General features: G+C 40.4%; 1 protein-coding gene across 7 annotated transcripts in view; it reads right to left on the bottom strand.

The window, feature by feature from the left end:
* Positions 1–26899, bottom strand: part of ARID1B (AT-rich interaction domain 1B) — a 488774-nt gene that overhangs the window by 93181 nt on the left and 368694 nt on the right. For 6 of the 7 annotated variants that reach the window (XR_013233491.1, XM_077348882.1, XM_077348907.1 and 3 more), the window contains one exon: positions 10681–10860. Coding sequence is in view for 5 of the 7 variants with exons in the window: in XM_077348882.1 (XP_077204997.1) it covers positions 10681–10860 (180 nt within the window). In the remaining 2 variants the exon portion in view is untranslated. Of the gene's footprint in view, positions 1–10679; positions 10861–26899 lie in introns of those variants that run through there. The other variant, XM_077348920.1, reaches the window with a different exon arrangement.

A 26899-nucleotide genomic window follows, 5' to 3' on the forward strand; every position in this document is an offset into this window, starting at 1 on the left:
ACAAACATAAAAAAGGGAAGAAGAAAAGAGTATCTAGCTAGAATGGATGTAATGAAATATAGATTGCGGTGGTAACTGTTTTTTGCTTTTGTACTGTTTGAAAAGGGTTTTCCTACAGAAATTTCCCTTCACTGTCATACTACATATCTTAAGGTAAGAAATGGGCATCATCCCATTCCCCTTCTATTTATTAAAAATGTGATTTATTTTGGCATTGCCAGAATGCTGCCATAATTAGGTCATACTCCGGAAGCATTATGGTGTAGCTACAATTCCCACTGCTACATATACTTTTAAATAAGTGATTCCAGTGAAGATATATTACTTTCAGAGGAAATCAAGCAATACTATACACTTATTTAAAAACCAAGGACATATGTGTGGTTGACACACAGGAGTTCTGCAACATGATTAAACACAAATAGAAGTCTTCAGAATTCTAAAGCTAACATCTTGTTATCCTCCACTTCATGTTCCACTGCATCCCAGCCACAGGTAACACCGCCACAGGTAATCAATGATTCCAATATGGCAGATAAATAATTCCTTGATAGAACTTGTTATACACACTCCACTTCCAAACAGCATTCTTCTATTTCAAACTCTGTGGCCACAATCAAATTCTTTTGTGATATTGTATAGCTTCATTGTTTGCCTTGTATTTGCAAGCGTCAGGTATTACTTATATGGTATTACCTGCAATTTTATCTCGTACTCTACATTAAGCATGAATATCCTCATATATCATACATGCTTGCTGTACCTGACCTAGAAAATTTCCCTGCCTGGAAAAACCCACCAGCTATCATTACACAGAAACAGTGAAGATCTTTGTGGGTTAGGAGGCTATGTGGTACAGCTCACGAGCCTTAGGCAGCATATTACTGTTAATTTCAAGTAATTCAGGCTAACACAAGACAAATAATTCTTCTCTTTGGCAACCATTTGAACCCTTTTGAGTATTAATAGGGATCTTGTGTTCAAGGTTCAGAGATATTCACAATGGATCTTCAGATATGATTATAGTTTTTGAGATTGTAACTACACCTTTCAAATATATTATGAGAAATTGCAGTTAGTTTCTATAGGTAAGACAGATGATCTCCCCTAGCTGTTAAAGCACAAAGGTAGTGTATTATTATTAAACAAGCTATTGACTCACAGTAAACATCAAAAGTGCTGTCTCAAACACCTTCTGCCTTCAGGCAAGAAAGTCTGTTTCAATGCACACATATTTATTTCCCTGAGACACAACACCCTCCCATCTGAATCAAATCATAGCCCACTGCAGAATCAATCATCAATCAACAAGCAGTACTTAAAAAAGCACTTGGAATATCTCATGACCAGGGATGTTAAGGAGCTTGTTACTCTTATTTTTGCTTGTGGGGGTACACAAGAAACCAGTAAAATAAGCACTAAACACATATTGAGGGTGTATTTTTGCTGTAAAAGTGGCTTCGTTAAAATGGGTTGGGGGACAAGAGTGTGGTAACCTTTCAGAATAAAGATAAATATTTCCCCTCAGTACCTCAATAAATGAATGAATGAATGAATGAATGAATGAATGAATGAATGAATGAATGACAGGGGGAAAAAACAGGAATGAGAAGTACAAACGTATTTTCATGTTTCTCTAATAGATTAGTAATTTTTTGGCAATGGCTTTGACAGTAAACAGATGGGTGCAGCATTAGATACAATGAAGGCAGCAGATGCTGAGCCAGCCCCCATCAGCTGGACATATCAGGCAGTCAAGTGCAAGAGCCTACATTCTTCAACTGGGTACAGGTTAGCACAGCAGCTTTTGGACACTTGCAGGCAGCCCCTCTTCTCTTCAGCAAATGGATTCAGATTCCAGTTCATTTCCATAAATTAGCATGGAACCCAGGAACTTTGCAACCTCATAGAAAGAAGAAAGTAACTGAAGTCTCTAGTAAACTGGATAACAGGAATTAGACTAGATGAATAAAGTCATGGAAGATAATGGACATATTAATGTCCTCTACCAAAGACTTGAATACTTAAGCTTCAAAGAGGAAAATCTGGAGGGCTTTTTTGTACCTATGTTCAAGTGACTGGTCTCTTTGTTCATAAAAGTTAGCAGAATTAACAGTGCAATCCTAAACAGAGCTATACCCTCTTAAACCTACTGACCTCACCGCAGGTCAGAAGGATTACAATTGACATTTGCTTCTTTACATAAGTCTGTCTGACAAAAAATCAAACATATTTAATACTGAATGTTATAAATCAAGACTGTAAATCTATTTGGATAGGTTGTTTCATATATGTTTTATACGGTGTCAGTTTTGGATAATTATCAGATGAATCATATCACTATTATTAATAGCAACAAAGCATTTAAAAGTGATATAAATTCTACAAAGGGCTTCCATATTGATCACAGGTAAGACACTCCTAATGAACCAATAGCATTCAACCATAAAATGGCAGTCTGCAAGCACAGCTAATTTGCTAATGAGGAGTTTCTTTTCAGAAATTAAAATAAGAAAAGCATTTATACTCATACATTTGATATTTAAAATGCTGGATGCTGTTAATGAATGAAAAAAATGTAATTGCAATAGTACACAAACTAGCCTTTGCGTACATGCTTACCACTGGGACACATCAATATTTTTACTAACAGCACAGTAAAAATATTTGCCTCCACACTCTGTCATTTATTCAGTAGTATGTTGGCCAAGGCACATAGTCATCCATCCTTTGTACGATATGGTAGAAAGTTATGCTTCATATCTGGTGCAATGTTTACTACATGACACTAATAATAGTTAATGATAGGAATATTTATTTTATTTAGCACTGTGCAAGTTAGCGTTTTCATAGTTCCCTTTCTTGCCTAATAGCCAGAAACTCATTACATAGACCTTTTTAATTCTATCGGAAGAACTGTAGAACTCAACAAGGAAAGGGATATTATGTTTGTTATGTTAATTATATGTGTTTGTTTAGCATTAAAATCCAGTCCATTCACTCAGCTTGAATACTTAAGGTTTTACTATGAAGAAAGTATTTTTGAAACCTGAACAGTTTCAAAATAGATGGGAATCACTATGGTGAATAAAAAATCTAACATCGTATACAGCACATATTGGGAGCTTATTGTTGCTTGGTCTGCCTCATTTAAAGTCTTTACAACTTTTCGAAAAAATATTTTACAAACCAAATAAAATTTTCTACCAATTTGAATTATTTAATTCACAAATGTGACGGTTGCGTCTGTCATCTGCTCCCTCCCTTTCCCTTCTTAGTGGATGTGGAATTGGGTTAGTTATATTGAATTTTGCCACCATTCTTGTCTTAAGAGAGCCAGTTTGGTGTAGTGGTTAGGAGTGCGGACTTCTAATCTGGCATGCCAGGTTCTATTCTGCGCTCCCCCACATGCAGCCAGCTGGGTGACCTTGGGCTCGCCACGGCACTGATAAAACTGTTCTGACCGGGCAGTGATATCAGGGCTCTCTCAGCCTCACCCACCCCACAGGGTGTCTGTTGTGGGGAGAGGAATGGAAAGGCGACTGTAAGCCGCTTTGAGCCTCCTTCGGGTAGGGAAAAGCGGCATATAAGAACCAACTCTTCTTCTTCTTCTTCTTAACTTTTGTATTAATAGTATTATGTTTTATTGTGCTTTTATTGTTTTCGGAGATTGGTTTTTATGTGACCCGCCTCGATCCTCCAGGGGGAGGTGGGATATAAATTAAATAATAATAATAATAATAATAATAATAATAATAATAATAATAATAATAAGTGTAGCAGTGGACAGGTGAAAAGTGAGGCAGAGACATAGATTAATTGGTGAAGAGGCAGAAGAACTAGCAGCATTCAGTGATTACTTGTTCTTATGTCCACATCAGATACTGTAAAAGGACTTCTAAAATAAGGAGAAAATAATAATCCTAATGTTATACTAAAATTACTACTGTCTTGGCTTAAAATTCTATGAAGGAACAGAACTTAAAGGATTTAATTTTTTTTTAAATTACCAAAATATCCACAGACTGCTCCTAGATTTAAAGAAGGGTTCTAGTGCTCAACCTATATAAGACACCTTAAACCACAAGGAAAGACAGGATATAAATGTTTTAATAAATGAATAAATAAAATAATTTTCACAGTCCTTTACAAGTATTTTCACAGTCCTTTACAAGTATTAAGATTTCATTTGGATGTTAGAATTGGACTTGGTAGAACTCAGGAATATGTTTTAGACATGATAAAGGAGACAACGCAATGTTCTAGACTGCCTGATTCTGCACCTATTTTATCATTCGTCTCCTTAAGGCCAAATGGGGGAAAACTATGATTTTGTTCAATATATGAATGGTGGCAAAAGTGCCTTTCCTGCAATGGGTACATAGATCCAGGAGCTAACAGAAAGGATGCTCATGGCACCATTCAAACTATAATCTAATATATAATGTGCATATATGTGTGTGGGAGCAATAGTACAACAGCTGGAAAGCACAAGCAGAAATTTTGTCCAGGTATTCCCACAATACAGTATGCATAAGTTATTTCATTTCCTGGGATATTATCTTTCACAAATAAAAACACTTGATACTTCACCCCTATTTATAGCATGGCAGGAACTGAAGCAGAAGCAAGAGATGACATTACCTATTCCATTTCAAATCTATTCTGGCTGGACTTTAGGCAACTGGGGCTAAGTTTGTTGAAGTGGGGCATAAGGAGTCTACATTTCCTTTCACAGACTGCATATTCAGCCCTATTTTTTGGTATGCCAGACAAACAATATTTTAGGAATACCATAATCTGCCTAAACACTAATATCATTCAACAAATACAATTTTGTTCAATGCATAATTTCCATTGAACGTACAACCCGTTAAATGTAACTATCCAGTATAGAAAATAATTCAGTACGCAGAGACTCAGTCAAAAGGGCTTGTAAGTCAATGGATAACAATTTTTAAAAGGCATTTTGATGACAGATTCTGAATTCCTTCCTGTTCTGACTAAGAAATTTAAAAAATCTTATATCTAACTATAAAACATTTTCATACAAGAGAAAGGGGGAGGAGACCAGATAAAAAACTTAAAAGGAACGTAGAAGAAGAAGAGTTGGTTCTTATATGCCGCTTTTCCCTACCCGAAGGAGGCTCAAAGTGGCTTAGTCGCCTTCCCATTCCTTTCCCATAACAGACACCCTGTGGGGTGGGTGAGGCTGAGAGAGCCCTGATATCACTGCTCGGTCAGAACAGTTTTATCAGTGCCGCAGCGAGCCCAAGGTCACCCAGCTGGCTGCATGTGGGGGAGCGCAGAATCGAACCTGGCATGCCAGATTAGAAGTCGGCACTCCTAACCACTACACCAAACTGGCTCTCAGTTAGGGGGTTGCATTCAGCTAATCAGTTAGGGGGTTGCATTCAACTAATCTGAAAGATATTAATTCTGCAGAATATTTTTTTGCTATCTGAACTGTTTGAGACTGCTTTGTTGTTGTTGTTATGTGCGAAGTCATGTACGACCTATCGCAACCCCATGGACAATGATCCTCCAGGCCTTCCTGTCCTCTGCCACTGTCCTCTGCCATTGAGACTGCTAGATAGCTACAGTTGAAGTACATTTGAAGAACTCTCAATTGCTTTAAATGCCTTCAGAGTGAACTTTTTGGCCCATTCCGCACAAGTTAAATGTAGCAGGTGTGGCAAATTGTAAACGCTACTAATTTGCAGTTATGCACGACGTCGCACACAATCTGCCACACTCCTGAAACAGACCCGCAAAAAGTGCTTCTTTGTAGCGCTTCCGGGGAAATCCCCAAAAGTGGATTCACCCTCTGGAAAGTGCTACACTCTTGCAAACAATCTGCAACAGTTTCGAAAAAGTTCTGTGCACTACCATTGTTGCGGTTTCAGCAAAGTCCTTCCCCCTGGCTCTCTCCTCTGAACTTCTGGTGAAGCGATCGCCATTTATTTTCTTGGAGTGAGCGGAGAGCAACGAGCTGGCAAGCCTTCATTCACTCAGCGAGGCTTCTCCAGCTGCAGTCCCTCCACAGAGCTGCTTTAAAGCTCCCCTCAAGTCACCGAGCACAACACAGTCTCGTTTGCAAGTTCCCTTTATTTTCGGCCGAAAATCGCGCCCGTGCACGAGGGGGGGGGGGTTTCACTTGGGGGAGCGTGGCAACGATGAATTGGCAGCTCACACTCCAGCTGCCAGCTAGATGGGTCTCTACGTTAGGAGGAAGCAAGGAATCAAGGCATATTCATTGCAACGTGTTTTTCTTTTTCTTTTAAACCTGTTCTTAAAGGGAAAGGGGCACTTCTGGAGCATGGTAACAACCGCCCATTGGCTGCTCGTTTGATTGATGGCCAGGGGCGGGACAAAGCACGGTAAAAATCGCTTCCTTTCTAGCGATTTTTGGCAAGACCGGAAACCTGTGGGAAACAATTGAAACGCAACTGGATTCCACTACAAAGGCAGGTATGCGTTACGTCGAATTCCACTATTTTAAATTCCGTTATTTCTTTCTGTAAGCAATTTGCCACATTGATCCTTGTGCGGAATGGGCCTTAGCTTAGAGAAGACATTAAAAGAACTGTGAGCCCTTTAAATGTCTTATGCTACAGCTTGCTACAGCTTGCAAAAGGCATTTAAATATTAAAGGGACTGCATTTCCTTTAAAGTTTAAATTGGGGCACCTTCTTTGGGGGTGCACAGAAACGACCCACTAGCCAGTATTTACCAATTTAGAGTTGTTGTTGTTTTTTTTTTAAAGAGAAGCACAAGCAGCAATGCTGCAAATCTGGTGCCTCTCCTAAAAACAACAACAACAACAAGAAAAACAGCCCCTGAAAGCTCTAGATACCCCTTGATTGATTCTCTATTATAGCCTATGGGAGACCAGTGACTTTAGTGGTCTTCATAGGTTATAATAGAGCCAAAAATATTTATCAAATCTAAATACCATACTTATATTGGGATTTGGGAACATTGGGAATTTTTGATATTTTTGGGGTTCAATGCACCCAGCCCCCCAAAATACCATTTCCCCTCCACAATCGTACGACCAATATCATACATTATACCTAATAACAAAAAGTAATTAGTTAAATGCTGAAACAAAGATCAGTGGGTTTCAACTGAAGCAAGGGAGATAAAGGATTTGGCTAATAAAAAATTGCAGCAACTGCTTCAGAAACTTTACTGTGTGCCTAAGTAAAGTTCGGCAAACATCAACTACACTTTTATTAGAAACTGTATTCAGTCAGAACTAACATTTCAGACAAGCTTGAAAGCTATACACATTCACAAAGGATGAGTCAATAAAACTGCAGTAAGAAACACTGTAGAAATGAAGGTTCCATATCACTGGCTATAGTTCTTCAAATAAGCCTCTGAGGGCCAATTCAAATATTACTGTTTCCGTGCAGAATCTGCTGAAAAGCACTTCCCTTTGGACTGCTCAATGTGGCAGATTCAACTTTTAACAGCCCCTTACCTTCTGCATTGGCCAAATAAGCATAACATTTCCATGCCAGAACCACACGATCCTAGTGACTGCTAGAGCTGGTGTGGAAACATTATAAGTGTTTGGGCTCACACATGGGGCAAGAGCTTTCAAATGTTATACCCATCTTGTAGTGCGAATACAGTGAAGCATTTGGTAACTTCCCCATGGGTACTATAAATTATTCTTGAGTAGTTGCAAGATGGAGTGTGCTTCCATTGACCATCTGCAGAATGCAAGCCTCTTCTTTCTTAGCATTCAAAGAATAGGCTGTAAATCAACACAAAGCCAGATCCTTATTCCAGTTTATCTTATTTGTACTCCAGTTATCCATATCCATACTCCGAGTAAGAGAAAGCAGTCTCTACCTTGATGCTGAGAAAGTATATATTTGCTCAGTGAAAGTGTACTGAGAGACTGCAGAAGTAGGTATCTCTTGCCTTTTCCTTCAATAGCAGCTTCCTTTTTAAAATGTTTTTGAGAGCTGAAGGAACCACAAAAGCAATATGTCACGCATTAGAAGCTGTAGCATGAAGTGGAAACTGGATGCAATTGCCTCCCCTTACATAAGAGGTATTACAAACTTGTGTGTATTAACAAGTTAATGCCCTTTATGTTGGCTATGTTTCATTTGACTACTGTTGTGGAGTATGCATTACAATTATTTATTACACATATTTTCTTCAGGTAGTTATCTATTCTGGACCAAAGTGGTAGCTGTTTGCCATAACTGGACAAGATTGACTGGGCAAAAGTAAGTGGACACAAGAATGTGAGAGCAGTAAACCTGTGCACAGTTTTGGCACACGGTGAAATTCTCTTATAATTGTTTTATTACACATCCAGTTGGTAACTTAAGCCTCTGTTTCTTCTATTACCATAAAGTTACTGAAAATATAATGAGCCATGACACAAAAAAGGGAGTTGAATGGTGAGCTGGTCACTTTGTAAAATTATCTGTGGCTCTTTTATTATAATTCTAGACTATGCAGGAATCCATCCAGAGTCAACATGATTATTTGGCTATATATTGTTCATACCATTTTTATCTTTTACCATTTTAATCTTATAGTGGGCAAAATGGCCATTGCCATATTTTGCTGTGCTACTTTGTCATTTTACTTTATTGTTTATCATTTTATGTTTTGTTTGTTAATCTTCTTGCAGTTCTTTTAATGGAAAGGTGGGAAGACCAGACTAAAAATAAAATAAAGAATGGTGTAGAAACAGGTGAATAAATGCAGAAACAGCATACTTTTTCAGACTAAAGCAGTAATTGCCAATGAACTATCAGTAAGCTGAGCCATCTGTGCCAGACATAAAAAGGCAAACTCTTTCAAAAGACACTTCCTCGGTTAGTGTGCTATCATTTTATAACCACATGGATCTAAGCCAAGCCTGTCTCCTAAGTGCAGTAGTTGTGGCTATTGTTCTACAAGAAAAATCTGCCACATTTTAGAGGTTCAGCTGCAGCAGTGCCAAAATCTGGCACTCATACATTAAGAGCTAAGGTGACATTTATAATGTGGTAGCTCTTGAATATATACAATGTCGTTGTCACCTAAAGATATGAACCCAGCTCATCATTTATTACCAGCTGGCTCCCCCAAGAAAGGAGATGAGAATACTTTATGATAAACTATATTCCGGTGACATTTCTGTGGACCAAAAGGTATTGACCCGCAGCCATTATGACTGCAAGAGTTGAGTAACAAAAAGTACTAAGAAGTGAAGAAAACGGATAGTAACACAATATGCACGCCATCTATTCTTTTAAACAGAACTGCCAACTGCCATTTTGTCCATGCAAATCGCCACCCAGCTTTAGAGTCCTGAGGGTCACAGTGGGATGATGAGCAATGTGGAGAAGTGCTTCCACAGATTCCTCACTTGCAGCTGGTAGGAAGCAACTTACCTTCCTTTATTTAATCCTCTTCAAAAGCTTTTGACAAATTAATGCTACAGCTGAGTGTGAAAGAATATGACTGGCCCAAAAGTCATTTAACTTCTTATGTATATTATATTTACTTATGGACCTAATTGCTATGTAACAAGTTCTCCATAGGAATGCTTTTAGAATAACTCTTTTGAGGATAGTTCTAAAGGGTAGCTGTGTTGGTCTCCAGTAAGAGAGCTCAATTCAAGTCCAGTAACAATATTTGGGGGACATAACCTTTAGAGAGTCAAAGCTCTCTTTGCTGATGGAGCTTTGACTCTCAAAAGCTTGTACCCCAAAATGTTGTTAGTCTCTAATGTCCTGCTAAACTTGAATCCTGAAGATATCCATATATAAATATTCATACAGGAACTTAAAATATACATGAATTTTAAATTCTGAGGTACTCCCTCACCAAAGATCACAAGAACTCCTATGGGGTAAAGTTTATCCAAGACTCGGGCTATTTTATAAGTACAATGAAATCTAAGAATAGTAAAGATGGAGGAATTGAGGAACTTGCTTCTTTCCCCAGATTTTTCATATGGGAGAACACTTTCTCTCTTTCTAAGGAAATGATGATGATGTCATCCGTTCAGTCGTGCCCGACTCTTGGCAATCCTATAGGAAAGTCTTTGCCATGCGTCCCTGTCAATGACCGCCTCTTTCAGTTGGTCCATGGTAATCCCTGTATCGGCCTTGATCGTGTTGAGCCAGCGGATCCTTTGGCGACCATGTTTCCTTTTGCCACCGACCATGCTGAGCATTAATGATTTCTCCAATGAGTTTGATCCAAGGAAATAGCCTTCACTTATTCAGAAGTTATGTCCAGAGTCAAGGATGTACCAACTGCTACCAATCCCAAACTTAATAACTAACAGAGACTTCAAGTCCCAAGCTCAGAATGTATAGTAAGGAGGTGCACAACTGGCACTGATCTGTACTCCCAGCATGGAAAAAGCATAACAAATGTGTGTTTTTTCTCAAAAATGTTAACAGAAAAATACTGTAATACTCCTTAAAACATACCACATCTGTAATCAGGTACTATTAAAAAGAAATCATGAAAGGCTAAGAATGGTTACAATATTTCCCAATATATCCACAAATGAAGCTTTAAACATAAAATTAAAGGTGTGCGTACTGTCTTTTTTGGTGAACAAAATTTTCTATGAAATAAGCAACCTTTTAAAAGGTTGATTAAAGATCGATTAAAACCATGTCACTAATATGTTCATTATTTTACCTTGTGGCCCATATTGGCTTATCTGAGTTCCGTAAGTACCACTTGAATTACTCTGTGGAAAACTACCAATTCCAGAATGCATTTGACCTCCGGGGGAAGGATGTGGTGACATGGAAGGTCCACTTTGTTGAGATGCATACTGAGATAATTGAGGGTTTCTCTGTATGCTTGCCATAAAACCTAAAAAGAAATAAACACAAAAGGACAAATTAAGAACTTTCAAATATGGACTTATTTGCAAAAAGGAATTCATACTACAAGCTGGCTTCTCTGCCACTGAGAAAACTCCTCCCTTGGTGAAAAAGGCACCATAGTAGTATATAACTTATAAGACACCATTTATCTGTGTTGTGGAACCCCCATAGTGATTAGGCGAATGCTCAAAAAAGTTGCCCAACATTGTGAAAAAGAACACCTTGAAATTAACTACCAGAAGACCAAGGCCATGGCATTTGGCAAACATCCAAAATCTAGAACATGGATGCTAAATGGGCACAAAATTGAACAAGTAACCAAATTTAAATATTTAGGTGTATATATTCAAGCCTCTGGAGCAAAGAGCATCCATTATTCATATACATCAGAACTAGGGCAAAGATCAGGAAATAACATACTGAAATTCTATCAAACAAAGGGCAGATTCCTTATACCAGCAGCCCTGAAACTATACTCTGCTAAATCTCTAGCCCAACTCACTTATGGTGCATTTTTGGGTTCTCCGATATCAGATATATCAAGCTTGAAAGGGTCCAGTCTAAATTCTTTCTGGCACTCCTCCAACTTCCATGCTGTGCAACCAACTCTATGGTGCGCCTGGAAACAGGAATGTTAATGGTCCAAGACAAAATCTGCCGGTCAGCAATAGGAATGTGGCTGAAATTAATACATAACCCACATTGTATAGGTTTTTTTTAACCCTGAATGACAACTTCCAATCTTCTTGGACTAAAGCTGTTCACAGAGAAATCCAAAGTCTGGGCTTCTCCATACACTTATTATCCAAATTAGCTAATGATCAAGCTGCATCGTTAGTTAAGCAGCGGATACAAGACGACATCAACTGGACCTGAGTAAAGCTCCAAGTTTTTTGGCCCCAGTTAAAACAAGATATGTTCTGGCCCCTGCCACTTATCTGTCTCAACTGGTATAAGTAAAAAAAGGAGGGCATTTACCCTTGCAAGATGCTCTGTCTTGCCTTCAGCTCTTGTAGAGGGTCGCTATAAGAACATTCCCCTTACACTGAGACAATGTTTTTGTGGGAGTGGCGAAATTGATACAAGAGAGCGTATATTGTTCCACTGCCCTGCTTATGAAGACATTTGTAGCAACTTGATTGAACCACTCCTTAAAAAGTATTTAAAGCCAGCTTGGTGTAGTGGTTAAGAGTTGCGGCCTCTAATCTGGAGAACCGGGTTTGATTCTCCTACTCCGCCACATGAAGCCAGCTAGGTGACCTTGGGCCAGTTACACTTCTCTAAGCCCCATCTACCTCACGGGGCGTCTGTTGTGGGGAGTGGGAGGGAAGGTAATTGGAAGCCGCTTTGAGACTGCTTCAGGTAGTAAAAAGACACCCCCCCCCCCCGCAGCTCTTCTTCTATGAGTTCATTCTACCACCCACTTTTATTCAACCCAACAACTCCTTCTGCTCCTTCCCATCTCCTACTCCTGTCAAGTTACCAAGGAGATTGCATACCATGAGGAAATTTCCTCTACTCTTTCTGGGGCACAACCATGCAGACCCTCATTCCTTTACAATGCGAGTCTCACTGAGGCCACTCAGAGGCAGGGGGAACTAATCTACTGAATCCCAATTAAACCAAGTCACAAATGCAACACTAATCACACATTTATTGAGCAGTACCAAGAGCCTCTTGTGGCGGAGAGTGGTAAGTGGCAGAAATGCTGTCTGAAGCTGTCTGCCCATGAGGTTGGGAGTTCAATCCGAGCAGCCGGCTCAAGGTTGACTCAGCCTTCCATCCTTCCGAGGTCGATAAAATGAGTACCCAGCTTGCTTGGGGGTAAAATGGTAATGACTGGGGAAGGCACTGGCAAGGCCACCCTGTATTGAGTCTGCCATGAAAACGCTGGAGGGCGTCACCCCAAGGGTCAGACATGACTCAGTGCTTGCACTGGGGATACCTTTACCTTTTTACCAAGAATACTAGAAACAAAGTTAGCAACTGGGTAGTTTTCAGCAGTTTTTCTGTGCCTTTGACAGATGCACTGACAGACAGTGGGCAGAGCTGTCCCTATGAGCGCATGCCCACTGTTTGCTAAGCAGTTTGCTAGGGCATAGTAGCCAGTCTAAAAGAAGTGAGTTGGCATTCTACAGCAGAGCAGCTTGATGAACGCTGCTCACTGCAGCTACAGATCATGCAGTAGGCTCAGTAGGGTTGGCATTGCATTGTGAATACAGACATCCTGGTTTCCTAGAAGAAGAAAAGTTGGTTCTTATATGCCGCATTTCTCTACCCAAAGGAGTCTCAAAGTGGCTTCCCTTTCCTCTCCCCACAACAGACACCCTTTGAGGTGGGTGAGGCTGAGAAAGCCCTGCTGTTACTGCTTGGTCAAAACAGCACTATCAGTGCTGTGACAAGCCCAAGGTCACCCAGCTGGCTGCATGTGGGGGAACAAGGAATCAAATCTGGCTGGTCAGATTAGAAGTCGGCACTCCTATCCATTACACCAAGCTGGCTTACATGTTGAATGGATGGATGGCTTCCTGCAAAGACCCCAAAACAGACACAAGGACATTAATAGCAGAAAATGGTAACTGGGCTTTACAACTCTGGATATAAGGATCTTAGAGTTCTCTTGTCTCACCCCCTCATCTGTGATGGTTCCCACATGGTGGAACACATAACTTGGAGGACAATGCATATCCATCGGTTTTAGGAGTTTGTACTGGAACTGTGTCTGCGTTTTCTACTATCAAGGTCTGATCCTTTGAGGAAACAGAAATCATGAGTATTTGGCTAGCAGTAGGAAAAAATCAAGTGGAGTGCATTGTAGTCAGCTGGGACTGGAGCTGTGCCATGTTCCTACCTGCAGAGCAGTCTTTCTCTGTTATACAGGGATAACTTCATGTCAACAGCGTGATGATATGCTGTCAGCATATGTGTATGATAAACCAACTACTGGAGACTTACAGGCTGCTGTAAAAATATGTAAGGGTGAGATTCAAACCGGAGACGCTTAGGATACTGGGGAGAGAGAGTTGGGATACTTCCCCTTTCCTCCTGAAGACACTCTTGGTGCCACCCAGTTCTATGCTGTCACCAGGGTTACAATGATGTGATGCTGTTGTGGTACTATCGTATATTTGATTTACAACCAGCATAAGGTCTAGCTAGTATCCTCAATCAGACACATTACTTTGGATTGCTCCCTTAACAGCTTATGAATACAACCCCAGTGGTGTGGTTTGGATTGTAATTCCCATGTACAAATTGAGTGAAATTCAATATTATTAAGTTAATAAATATTTAAATGAAATAAACTGAAAAAAACAAAAAAAATGGCTAATAAAGAGTGAACAATCAATATTATGTAGAACGTAGCACCTCTAGGCAATTCAAGATAAAATAGATTTCACACAAGGGCAGATGTGAAAGAACTATTCAAGATCTTTGAACAGCATTGTTAGGGGACCTGGACACTTGCTATAAATATTCAAATATAAATTTGACATCTGGATGCCAAGGCAAGTATCACACAAGAACAAAAAAACACCTTTGCTTATTCTTGTTATCTTCTTAATTGCAGGGAAAACATCTCAGATGCTCAGTTTGAAACAAGTGGCTACCAGACGAAAACAACAACCTGCCTGCATATTCCGGAGAGATTAATTGACAATTAAGTTATTTTAGCTTAGTTAATTTGGTTGTAGTTACAATTGATAGCTCTCTGTTACCTTTATCCTGTCACTATAACATAACACAACAAAACATAAGGGCTGCTGTGGACCAAATATCAACATTCCTGGACTAAACTTCAGCCCTTGACACATTCAAGTCAGATTTCTGGTGGGTCCTCCAGACAGCCCCCCCCCCGCCCATGATCTGAATCCAAGCTGATCTCCCCATGGGTACATGTTAGAAGTTATAGTTGTAATGTGAACTATTATAATTCCATTGTTAACTTGGGAACCCACTGTTATGGTTGTTATTGTTATTATGATTGTGATGTACATCCTCTATGTTTTGTGATGGTATATAAATATAAGAAAATAAATAAATAAATAAACAACTTCTTGGGGTTCACAACCTGATACTGATGAAAACATTATAGAGGAAGAGTTTTGATTTGTGAGCAACAAAGAGTGAGTCTGGAACATTCCATGTTGATCCAAGCTACTCCAAATGATAGACAGAGGACTAGTAGGATCAGCATGGGGGAGGGTGGTACAGTCTCAAGAGTCAACTGTTGCTCAAAACAGACATTGTGACTTTCTTTGGGACCCCTCTACTCCAATCCCTACCTCTTTTAGTTGATTCATGATAGTTTGTGAAAAGCAGAATTTCTGCCTTTAGGAGAAACAGGTGAGTGGCTGCGAGCACCCCACAAAATGGCTCAGAGCCATTTAAAGCCTGCTTTTAGCTCCCTGCAGCTTTGCATAGGGAGCTAAAAGCAGGGTCATTTAAATGCTATGTTTCCCACAAAAAGCTGAGGGGAGCAGAAAGAAGGGCTTAAATGGAAGGGGTAAAGTGCCTTCCCAGTGGCTTTTCACATCTACCTTTTTGCTGGCTGTAGCTTGAGATGGTCAGGAGAACAGGAGAAAGGCAACCTCTTCTCCAGTGAACTCTTCTCTTTTTCTACTGGCTGTGCAGCCAAAATAAAGGGCAACCCCTCCTCCCTTTCTCCTGGCTACAGGGCCCGGAAAAACAGAGAAGGGAAGCCACTTCCTGGGCAATCTACACCTTTTCTCCTGGTTGTGGCTAGAAGAACAGGGGAAGTGCTGTTTTTCAGGTTGGCTATTGCACTCCTTTTAAAGCTTCAAGGGACTGCTAACGAAAGCTCAAAACAGCCACATGGCAGTGAGCACCTCCCCACCATGTAACTTTTTTGGGTGTCTTGTGCAGTCTCGTTTCATGTTTTAGTTTCATGTTTTAATGTTTAAAAGAACTACAATCCCTTTTAATGTTTAAAAGGATTGCACAAAACAGCTTGAAACAGCTGTGGGAGGGGGAGTTCCCTTCTATTCAGCTGTTTTGGGGGATTTATACAAAACCCTTTAAAAGGGACTATAGTGCTTTCAATGATGTTTCCAGAGTAACAAATCAGTCCAGTTTGTAAGTAGGCCTCCTGGCTCTGTGCTTGGCTTGTGGGCAGCCAGAGACACTGTACTAAATTGCCTCTTCCCAGCCAGCCCGTGTCGCACTACCCTTAAATAACTAGATTCATAGCATGGGAGTGCTCTTGGACCCAAGCCTCCTGTTGGATAAACAGGTGGCAACAGTGGCCAAGAGTGCCTTTTACCAGCTTTGACTGGTAGGCCAGATACAGTACTTCCTGGGAAGAAAAGATCTTTCAACTGTGGTGCTTGCCCTGGTAACATCTATAGAAGATTGCACTGAACTCTTTGTGGGGCTGCTCTTGACAGACAGGAGTGGGTCATATGAACCATATCACTCTAGTCTTGTTCCATCTACAGTAGCTTCCAGTTTGCTTCTAGGCTCAATTCAAAGTGCTGGTATTCACATTTGAAGCCCTGTAGGTCCTGGGACTAACATACCTTAAGGACCAAATTTTCTCAAACAAACCTATCTGCACACTCTGGTCATTAGAGGCCTATTTCAGTTGCCCCTGTCACTGGAAGCTAGGTGGGTGGCAACCTGAAAAAGAGCCTTCTCTCTCATGGCACCAATACTTTGGGACTCTTTTTCCAGAAAGTTGGTGCCTTTCATCAGCAAGTCAATCTTTTTTGTGTTGTTTTGTCTGGCATACACTTTGGGCTGACTTCTACAGTTATTCATGTATTTTAAACTGAATTTTATATTTTTAATTGTAATTTAGTTGTTTAAATGTTTTTTTAATGTTCACTACCTTGTGAACCCTGACTGGATGGAAAGATGGCATAAAATGTTTTAAATAAATAAACATTTTCCCAGGACTGGCAAAATTAGGCATAACACAGTGTGTTATTGGTGTGTAGATATATGAATCACACTGAAAGCAACTTGTTCAATTTGGAGATGAAGGTGATGCTGGCAGCATTCTCTCCTTGCTCTAACAGTAATGAAAGAAAGCATCCAATGAACCTTCATATAAAGGATCCCCAAGACACTTATTCTGATGAACATTTTGATTATTTTACTTGCTAGCCAAAAAGTAAAAGGGAATCGTAAATTAAAGATGAGATGGATAAACCCATTGTGAAAGTGTTTCAGACTTTCAAACAATGTTGCCTTGAGACATACAGAGCATACAATGATATTTATAGTAGATAAAATGGACCATTAGCCGAATACTATATTTAAACATCCAAATTAGCAATGGATATAACTCAGTTGATAAGTAAAGGCATTACAGAATTAGCTGGAAAAGAGTCAATGAAAAGTGGAGGTAGGTGCTATCCTTATCTAGCCTTTAGTAACACATGAACACACGTGCACATACACATGAAATGGCCTTATACAGAATCAGACTACTGTTCCATCAAGGCCACTTTTGTGTAGTCAAACTGAAGAAGGCTCTCCATAGCCTCAGTAAAGTACCTACTACTTTGATCTTGGACCTAGGGCCTTCTGCATGCTAACAGAGCCTCTACTATTGGGCCTCAGCACATCTCTATTATTCTTCACTTCACAAAATATGAACTACTTCATATCTAATTCTGAGGATGAAGGGTGAAGGCGGCTGGTAAACATCTGTAAAAAGACCATCAGAATACAAGTACCCATCTCTTTAAATTTTACAAACAACCTTTACAGTTTTATCTTCTTTTCAGAAACAGGCAAGAAGTTTTTCTATTGAGCAATTGCATTAACCAATATAAACACTTATATCAATGTTTTTAAAGAGGATTTTTCTAGCTGCCACCCAAACATGCAAGTTTCACAGGCCAATACAGCACATAACATACTTTTGTCTGGCATTCCAACCATTTATTTTCATGTTTGTATCTACTGTTACATACAGAATGACTGATGTGTTTCTTTGCACCAGTTCAACAAAAGATGTTTCTGTACTCATGTGATGAAGCAGTCATGCAGCCCACTGCCTTGGCAAATTTGTCTCCTACTGTACAGGGAGTTAATGCCAAGTCCCTTCCTCTCCAGGGTGTCAAGTTCTTAGTGACTATTCAATTTTTTACATATTTTAAATCTTCTACATTAAAAAAAAACTCTGTAATCTCTTCAGTGCTTATTTGTTTGCACATTTTTCTTCCCAAACTGAATTGCTTTAGTGAAGACAGAAAATAATGACCTAGCTAAAGCTTTAACCCAGACCCCCTAGTGTTCCACCAGCTGTACTATTAAGTTAAGTGCCTGAATTTCTCTCTGAATTCCTTCCCTGATACAACAAAAATCTCATCTATATAAGGAGACAATGATGTTTAAATATTTTACCTCCCCCTTTTTAATCCCCTTCCTATTGAGACTTGAAATTAATATAATCTATCATTGATAAATTGGAATCGAGGGAAGGATTAGACAGATCACCCAGATGGTAGCCTGGGGAAAAAATCCAACTTTCCTTATGCAGACTCTTCTCATATGCTGTCTGATATACATTGTATATTGAAAAACAAGGGACAAAAGGAACAACATTTGTGGGATTTGTCAATACAATGAAAGGGACTAACAACCAGCTGACCATGGAAACTTTAATCAAATAAAGAGCTGTGGATTGCCATTGACTGCCATTGTGTCTGTGCACTCACGCCCAGCACAGTTATTTAGAATACTCCGATCCTTCTCCACCCTTGATGAAGGGCGCCAAAACAATAGCCAATTGGATATTAGCTGTGAGGCATTCATAAGTCATTTCTCAGACAAAATCTTGACTCTCTGCCATGGCCTCCCTCCAATCTTAGACACATAAAGTGAACTAGAGGCCCCTTGGCCATCTTTGGAGAGAACAATGAGTTACTTCAGATGATTCTCATTAGCTGAAGTTGACAGGATGCTAACATCAATGAGGACAACCACTTGCCCAGTACACCCGTGCCCATCGTGGCTCCTAAAAACAACGGACATAAGAATAGGGTCTTCCCTCTTGGAAATAATCAACCTCTCCTTTTCAAAGGGAGAATTCCTGAAATTATTAAAAGAGGCGGTGCTGCACCTGTTGCTCAAAAAAACAACTCTGGACCCATAGGAGCCTAACAACTACCGCCCCATCTCATACCTAGCATTTCTGGGGAAGTTAGTTGAATGGGCTGCTGTGGATCAAATTTTTGGAGGAAACTTCAGCCCTTGACCCATGAGGCAGAAACAGCGCTAGTCACCCTGAGAGACAATCTCTGCCACCAGCTGGACTGAGGTGGGTCAGCGCTGCTGGTACTATTAGACCTGTCAACAGCCCTTGACACAGTTGATCATGAGCTGTTATTTTACTGCCTTGCTGACACCGAGATACGGGGTACAGCGCTCAAATGGCTGATTTCCTTCCTGGACAGAGGGTAGCAATAGGAGAGAAAGTATCTAACCATATGTGGAGTCCCACAGGGAGCAGTCCTCTCTCCTATCTTATTTAATATCTTTATGCACCTTCTTTCTCAGCTGGTATGGAGGTTTGGGCTGGGTTGCCACCACATAGATGACACCCAGCTCTTCCTCCTGATGGATGACTGCCCTCTCCCCTAAATCCTTAGCCAGATGCCTGGAAACAGTGATGAGGTGACTCAAGCATAGTCATCTGAAGCTCAACCCTTCAAAGACAGCAGTCCTGTAACTGGGTAAGAAGGGACCAAGTGAAGAAGCATGCTTTTCCAGCCTGGATGGAGTGTGACTAGCAGTAGCCCACTCCACCAGAAATCTGGGCATGATCCTCGATACCTCCCTCTCCATGGGGGCACAGATCACAAGAGTACCACAGCAGGCCTTCTACCACCTATGCCAAGCCAAGCTACTAGCACTCTACTTGTCCATAGAACACCTAGCCACAGTGATCCATGCACTTCACTAATACATTATAGAGAAACCACATCCGGCCTGTACTTCAGTAACTCAGTTGGCTCCCAATCAAATTCTGAATTAGGCTTAAAGGTTTGGTAATTATCTTCAAGACCATACATGGTTTGGGCCCAGTGTACCTGAGAAACCATGTCTCTTCCCAAACCTCGAAAACAGCCCTATGCTTCACCACTGCCAACTGGCTGGTGATCCCTGGCTCCAAAGAAGCACGTCAGACCTCAACGAGGGCCAGAGCTTTCTCTGTCCTGGCCCCGACCTGGTGGAATGAGCACCCTGAAGAGATTTTTGCAGGGCCTGCAAAAAGAAGCTCCTCCACCAGTTATTTGCTTGAGGCTGACCGATGCATCAATATCAGCTGGTCCCCCCTCAGATACCCCCTCCATTACCTGAATCCAACCTGACCTCCATAGGGGTTCTTATTAAAGTTGTTGTCCCTATTAAAAGTATTCTTCAATCAAACCTGCTGTAAATTCTGTTGATCTTAGAACCACTGTTGGAACTATTATTGTTGTGTTACGTTATAAGTACGATATATGTTTTGATGTTCTATGTTGTTTCATGTAAACAGTTTACGATGCTTCATGTAAACTGCCCTGAGCCTTATAGGAGGGTGGTATAAAAACCCAAGAAAATAGATAAATATTTGAGACAGTAAGAATCTGTAGAAATTATAACTGCTGTTATGCAACTTCTGAATGGGTAAGGCACACATGTGGTACTGTTGATGCAGGCAGGAAAGTTTTGGAGTTTTGAAAAAAGCCAGGTCTGGAGGTCTTGGCTGAGCTGTTGGTGCTTAGATCTGCTTGCTCTTGCCCACCTGGACAGTGTCCCACAAGATACTTGCCCAATGAGAATGCAAGAATGCTTAGGTGGCACAGACTTTTCTGCAGGTAGTCTCAAAGAGAAAAGATTAAAACTACAAAGGCCTGCATTCAATAGTATGGCTTTAAGGGAAAATGGGCAGCTGCCCACTTGCACAGTCATAGATTAATTACATTTAATTGAATAAGTCAAATTAACACATCCCATTCTGGATGCAATTAATAAGTACACAAAAACTGCATTGGAAGGCACCTGAGGTAAACTGTCTCCTTCTGTAATTGCCCACATCTCTTTAGGAAATCCTACATAACAATGAAAATGGAAGGAATACATGCAATCACACAGAACCAGAGGGGTGTTTTTTTTTAAATAAAATATTTATGTACTCTTTGCCTTGAATAAATCTGTTCCCCTTTTCTCTTTGGTTCATAAACATATGTTCTTTCTTACTCAGTTGTGCTCTGAATAACTTTTGCCTTCCTTAGTATTGACTGAAACATCTCAAGATTAAAGGATATGTATTACAACGTATAATTGTTTGATGTTCTTTGAAAATACAGATTCTGCAAAACTGATATCCTGTGTTTGGGTATAAAACTAAATCAATGCAGGTAGATCTTAGATAAGTAGATTCATAGTTTTAGGGAGAAGGAAGGTCAACTAAGGTTTTTTTCTTTGAGTTAAAATGTTTACCAACTGCAAGAGCATAGAAGGCTGAGAGTTCATACGTCATGAAATAAACCTGTCCTAGTAGTCAAATCATAATCAATAAGAGAGTAAGAAAAGCAGTCTTGGGATACAATCCCCAAAATGACAGAATGATCTCAGTTCGAATCCAAGGCAAACCATTCAACATCACAGTGATCCAGGTCTACGCCCCAACCACTGCTGCTGAAGAGGATGAAGTTGATCAGTTCTATGAAGCCCTACAACACCTTCTAGAAGCAACGCCCAAAAATGATGTGCTTATCATCATGGGGGATTGGAATGCTAAAGTAGGAAGCCAAAAGATAAACGGGATAACAGGCAAGTTTGGCCTTGGAGTACAAAATGAAGCAGGGCACAGGCTGGTAGAATTTTGTCAAGAGAATACAATGGTCATAGCAAACACTCTTTTCCAGCAACCCAAGAGACGACTCTACACATGGACATCACCAGACGGTCAACACAGAAATCAGATTGACTATGTGCTCTGCAGCCAAAGATGGAAAAGTTCTATCCAGTCAATAAAAACAAGACCAGGAGCTGATTGTGGTTCAGATCATGAGCTTCTTGTTGCAAAATTTAGGCTTAAATTGAAGAAAGCAGGGAAAAGCACTAGGCCACTCAGGTATGAACTAAATCATATCCCCGACGAATACACAGTGGAGGTGACAAATAGATTTAAGGAATTAGATCTGATAGACAGAGTGCCTGAAGAACTATGGACGGAGGTTCGCAACATTGTACAAGAGGTAGCAACTAAAACCATCCCAATGGAAAAGAAATGCAAGAAATCAAAATGGATGTCTGAGGAAGCTTTACAAATAGCTAAGGGGAGAAGGGAAGTGAAAGGCAAGGGAGAAAGAGAAAGATACACCCAATTGAATGCAGAATTCCAGAGAAAAGCTAGAAGAGATAAGAATGCCTTCTTAAATGAACAGTGCAAACAAATAGAAGAAAACAATAGAATCGGGAGGACCAGAGATCTTTTCAAGAAAATTGGAGATATGAAGAGAACGTTTCATGCAAAGTTGGGTATGATAAGGGACCAAAATGGTAGGGACCTCACAGAAGCAGAAGAGATTAAACAAAGGTGGCAAAATTATACAGAAGAACTATACAAGAGCGAGCTTAACATCCCTGATGACCACAATGGGGTAGTTACTAACCTGGAGCCAGACATCCTGGAATGTGAAGTCAAATGGGCCTTAGGAAGTCTGAGCAACAATAAAGCTAGTGGTGGTGACAGAATTCCAGTTGAACTATTCAAAATCTTAAAGGACGATGCAGTAAAAGTGCTACACTCAATATGCCAGCAAATTTGGAAAACTCAACAATGGCCACAGGATTGGAAAAGGTCAGTTTATATTCCAATCCCAAAGAAGGGCAATGCCAAAGAATGTTCAAACTACCGCACCATTGCACTAATTTCTCATGCTAGCAAAGTTATGCTCAAAATCCTACAAGCTAGGCTCCAGCAATATGTGGACCGAGAACTTCCAGAAGTACAGGCAGGATTTCGAAGAGGCAGAGGAACTAGAGATCAAATTGCCAACATACGCTGGATCATGGAGAAAGCTAGGGAGTACCAGAAGAACGTCTACTTCTGCTTCATTGACTATGCTAAAGCCTTTGATTGTGTGGAGCACAACAAATTGTGGCAAGTTCTTAAAGAGATGGGAATACCAGAGCATCTTATTTGTCTCTTGAGAAATTTATATGCAGGTCAAGAAGCAACAGTGAGAACTGAACATGGAACCACTGACTGGTTCAAAATTGAGAAAGGAGTTCGGCAAGGCTGTATACTGTCGCCTTGCCTATTTAACTTGTATGCAGAGCACATCATGAGAAATGCGGGATTAGAGGAGTCACAAATTGGGATCAAGATTGCAGGGAGAAATATCAACAACCTCAGATATGCAGATGATACCACTCTAATGGCAGAAAGTGAAGAGGAACTAAAGAGCCTGTTGATGCGGGTGAAGGAGGAGAGTGCAAAAGTTGGCTTGAAACTCAACATCAAGAAAACAAAGATCATGGCATCCGGCCCTCTCAATTCCTGGCAAATAGAAGGGGAAGAAATGGAGATAGTGACAGATTTTATTTTCCTGGGCTCCAAGATCACTGCAGATGGGAACTGCAGCAAAGAAATTAAAAGACGCTTGCTCCTGGGGAGGAAAGCTATGGCAAATCTAGACAGCATCCTAAAAAGCAGAGACATCACCCTGCCAACAAAAGTGCGTTTAGTCAAGGCTATGGTCTTCCCAGTTGCAATGTATGGCTGCGAAAGTTGGACCATAAGGAAGGCCGAGCGTCAAAGAATTGAGGCTTTTGAACTCTGGTGCTGGAGAAGACTCTTGCGAGTCCCTTGGACTGCAAGGCAAACAAACTGGTCAGTCCTAGAGGAGATCAGCCCTGACTGCTCTTTAGAAGGCCAGATCCTGAAGATGAAACTTAAATATTTTGGCCACCTCATGAGAAGGAAGGATTCCCTGGAGAAGAGCCTAATGCTGGGAGCGATCGAGGGAAAAAGAAGAAGGGGACGACAGAGAATGAGGTGGCTGGATGGAGTCACTGAAGCAGTAGGTGCAAACTTAAATGGACTCCGGGGAATGGTAGAGGACAGGAAGGCCTGGAGGATCATTGTCCATGGGGTCACGATGGGTCGGACACGACTTCGCACATAACAACAACAACAAGTAGTCAAATTCATTTAGTTTGGAATATCCACTGTCACTTTGTCAAGTCCTTCACCAATGAAAGGTTCCAACCATTATCTGTACCAAAGCCAGGGGCCTAAGGTTGAAAAAAACAATCTTATACAATCATGTAGATTTTTTTTCTACAGGGGTCTATTATTGTTAGCAATTGTATGAGACGGAGATATAATTTAATTCCTTCCCCCAACAACAAACTCCTCCATTTAAACGATAGTAAATAAAATTTATCTTTAAGAACGGAACTATATTTACAAAATAAGCCAGCAAAAATTCCAATAGCCAGCTGCTAGACTATGATATTTGTCTAGAGACTCAATTTTAGGTTTCAATACTGTTGGTATGATTATTTAGCTCAAACCTGTCTTAAACAGTTTACAAAGGTGGCTCCTTCTCTCCTCAGATATATCATTTCCATTTTACTCTTTACTGCTGTATATTTAGCACATGCCAAAACTAATAAACTCAGGCTCAATCTGAAACTGGCTGGAAAGTATAATACATCCAACATTCAAATTCAATCTGAAACTGATAGGTATCAGGTGTTGAAACTAGTACAAAAATTCTCTAAGAACACCCTTGCTTTGGCATTGTAACACCACTTTAAATGCTGCAGAACAAGAAAAACAACTTTCTGCCCTTGATACGCTCTGTCCAACTGAATCAAAAGTTGTAGGCCAATGTTTTCAAGTTGAGATCCTATGTCCAGTAGGAAGAAAAATACTACATTTCCCCCACATCTTCATAGTTTATGGAGCTAAAATGGATTTAAATGGAATGGAAGTCAAGCTACAACTGCTTAATGGCATTCCTTTTACTGTAAGTGGTGACCTTTCAGGTTTCCTGTAGTACTGTGAATTTAGCTCTTGTGAAAATGAGTGTTATAACAGCATGGCTATACAAAATATGGGACTCTTGTTTTGAGCGAGCATAGCTAGGATTCAGCCTGAAAATTTAAAAATAGAATTCTGACAAGAGCTGTATCATTTGTATTCATGATTGTATGACCCATTTAGAAAGCTTCCCAGAACAAAAAGAATCCAGTACCCTGGCAGTTGGTATTCTGGTCCACAAAGTGAGCGTCTTCCTATGAGAGATATACTACATACAATTAAATGTATGACCCCTATAATGTCAGCTTGCACTAAGATAGTCCTTAAAACTGTGGGACCAGTATATTTGAAACAATGTACTTCCTCTCCAGATCATTATGACTGGTTTGAAAAGGCCTTCTTACAGACTTTTTATTTTTACACAAGACATATGTAGCTGGAGAAAAGGGCAAAATTAATTACACCAACAAGTCTGAGATACATTCTAAAGATTAGATAAATATTCTTAGATGCCCCCCCCCCCCCCACAGCAGCTGTAACAGTGGCTGCTCTCTAGGAATCACAATGGATCAAACTATTATAGAAATAAGTTATCCTTAGAGCTTTCAGCTCCAGGTTGGAAAATTACTGAATATTTGGGGATGGAACCATGGGAGTGCTTGGGCCTCTGGCCAGGAGCTTCAGGTCTTCAGAAATCTCAAGGAAGCAGCGTACAAGACCCAGGTTTGCTTACAAGATTTTAATGAGCAATAATCAAGCTAATCGATATAGCAGGCTAAGCTCCCATCTGCTGGACTTGAACACATACTCACACAGAAAAACTTAGTCAGAACTTGAGATGAAATGCATATCTAAAACTAAGCATCTTATGCCCTAATTGCTGGCTATGAGTCAAAAAAACATTAATCAAGGTATCTCAAACACTAGGATTTGCTGCTAACAAGCATGAGAAAGAAGAATATTCTCCTGGGAGCAGCCTGACAGCTGCCTCCGCCCCAAACTCAAAGCAACTAAAGGTCAAGTGCCAGCCTTTTACAAAAATGGAGTTACAAAGACTATACAGGGAGAGAGAGGTTTGGGGACAGAAGCAACTTCAGCAGCCATATTCTCTGCCCCTCTGTTTTCAGATCTCTGTCTCCTTTCCTCCTGCAGCCTCTACCAAGGAAAACTATGTATTTTTACACAGTGGGGATCAAAAACAATTTATATTTTCTCTCCTCCTTTTTATCTGCACAACCCACTAAAGTAGGTTAGGCTGAAAATATGTGCCTGATCCAAAAGCATCCATTCAGATTCCACAGCAAGATGAGGATCCTATACCAAACTGGCTTTCATCAGGTGGCTCCTGTTGAGCAGTAAGAAGTAGCCAGGCCTATTTGTGTTGTGAAAGTCAGGTGGTAAGAAGTCATACACAGGTTGTTGCCAGGCCTAGGAATGTCAGTCTCCAGATAGAACCTGGAGATTCCCCAGAATTGAACTCCAGACAACAGATACCAGCCCCACTGGAGGAAATGGCTCCTTTGGGGGGTGGCATTTGGCTGAAGCTTCTCATCTTCCCTAATCATGCCCTTCTCAGAGTTTTCCACAAAATCTCCAGAAATGTCCCAACCTGGAACTGCCAACTCTAGCCTTCAACCTGCCTCCAATCATTTCACCTTCAAAAGCCAAAAAGTCTCCCCCTGCCTTTTACTCACAGAAACTGAAACATGGAATGCTGTGGTTGCCTAGCAACAGCCATGGAAGGAATCTGTTTTTTAAAGCTACAGGCTTTAAAGCTTTTATTATTTTAGTTTCTTGGAGATTTTTTGGGGGGGAGAGATTTCATATTTTTCTGAAGATTCAGGGCTCTGTTGAAGTTTGCAGAAAGATCTGTCTTGCCCACTCACAGCTCCAGTCCCCTGGTGTATCCAAATATTTGGGGTGCTTTCACTATTAGAATACAAGATTCCAGGTTGCCTGATGAAATAACTGTGGTTAGCATGTGCATACATTTCTCATCACTTGG

Source organism: Paroedura picta, chromosome 1 (genome assembly GCF_049243985.1).
Source record: "Paroedura picta isolate Pp20150507F chromosome 1, Ppicta_v3.0, whole genome shotgun sequence".
In the NCBI taxonomy this organism is placed as follows: domain Eukaryota; kingdom Metazoa; phylum Chordata; class Lepidosauria; order Squamata; family Gekkonidae; genus Paroedura; species Paroedura picta.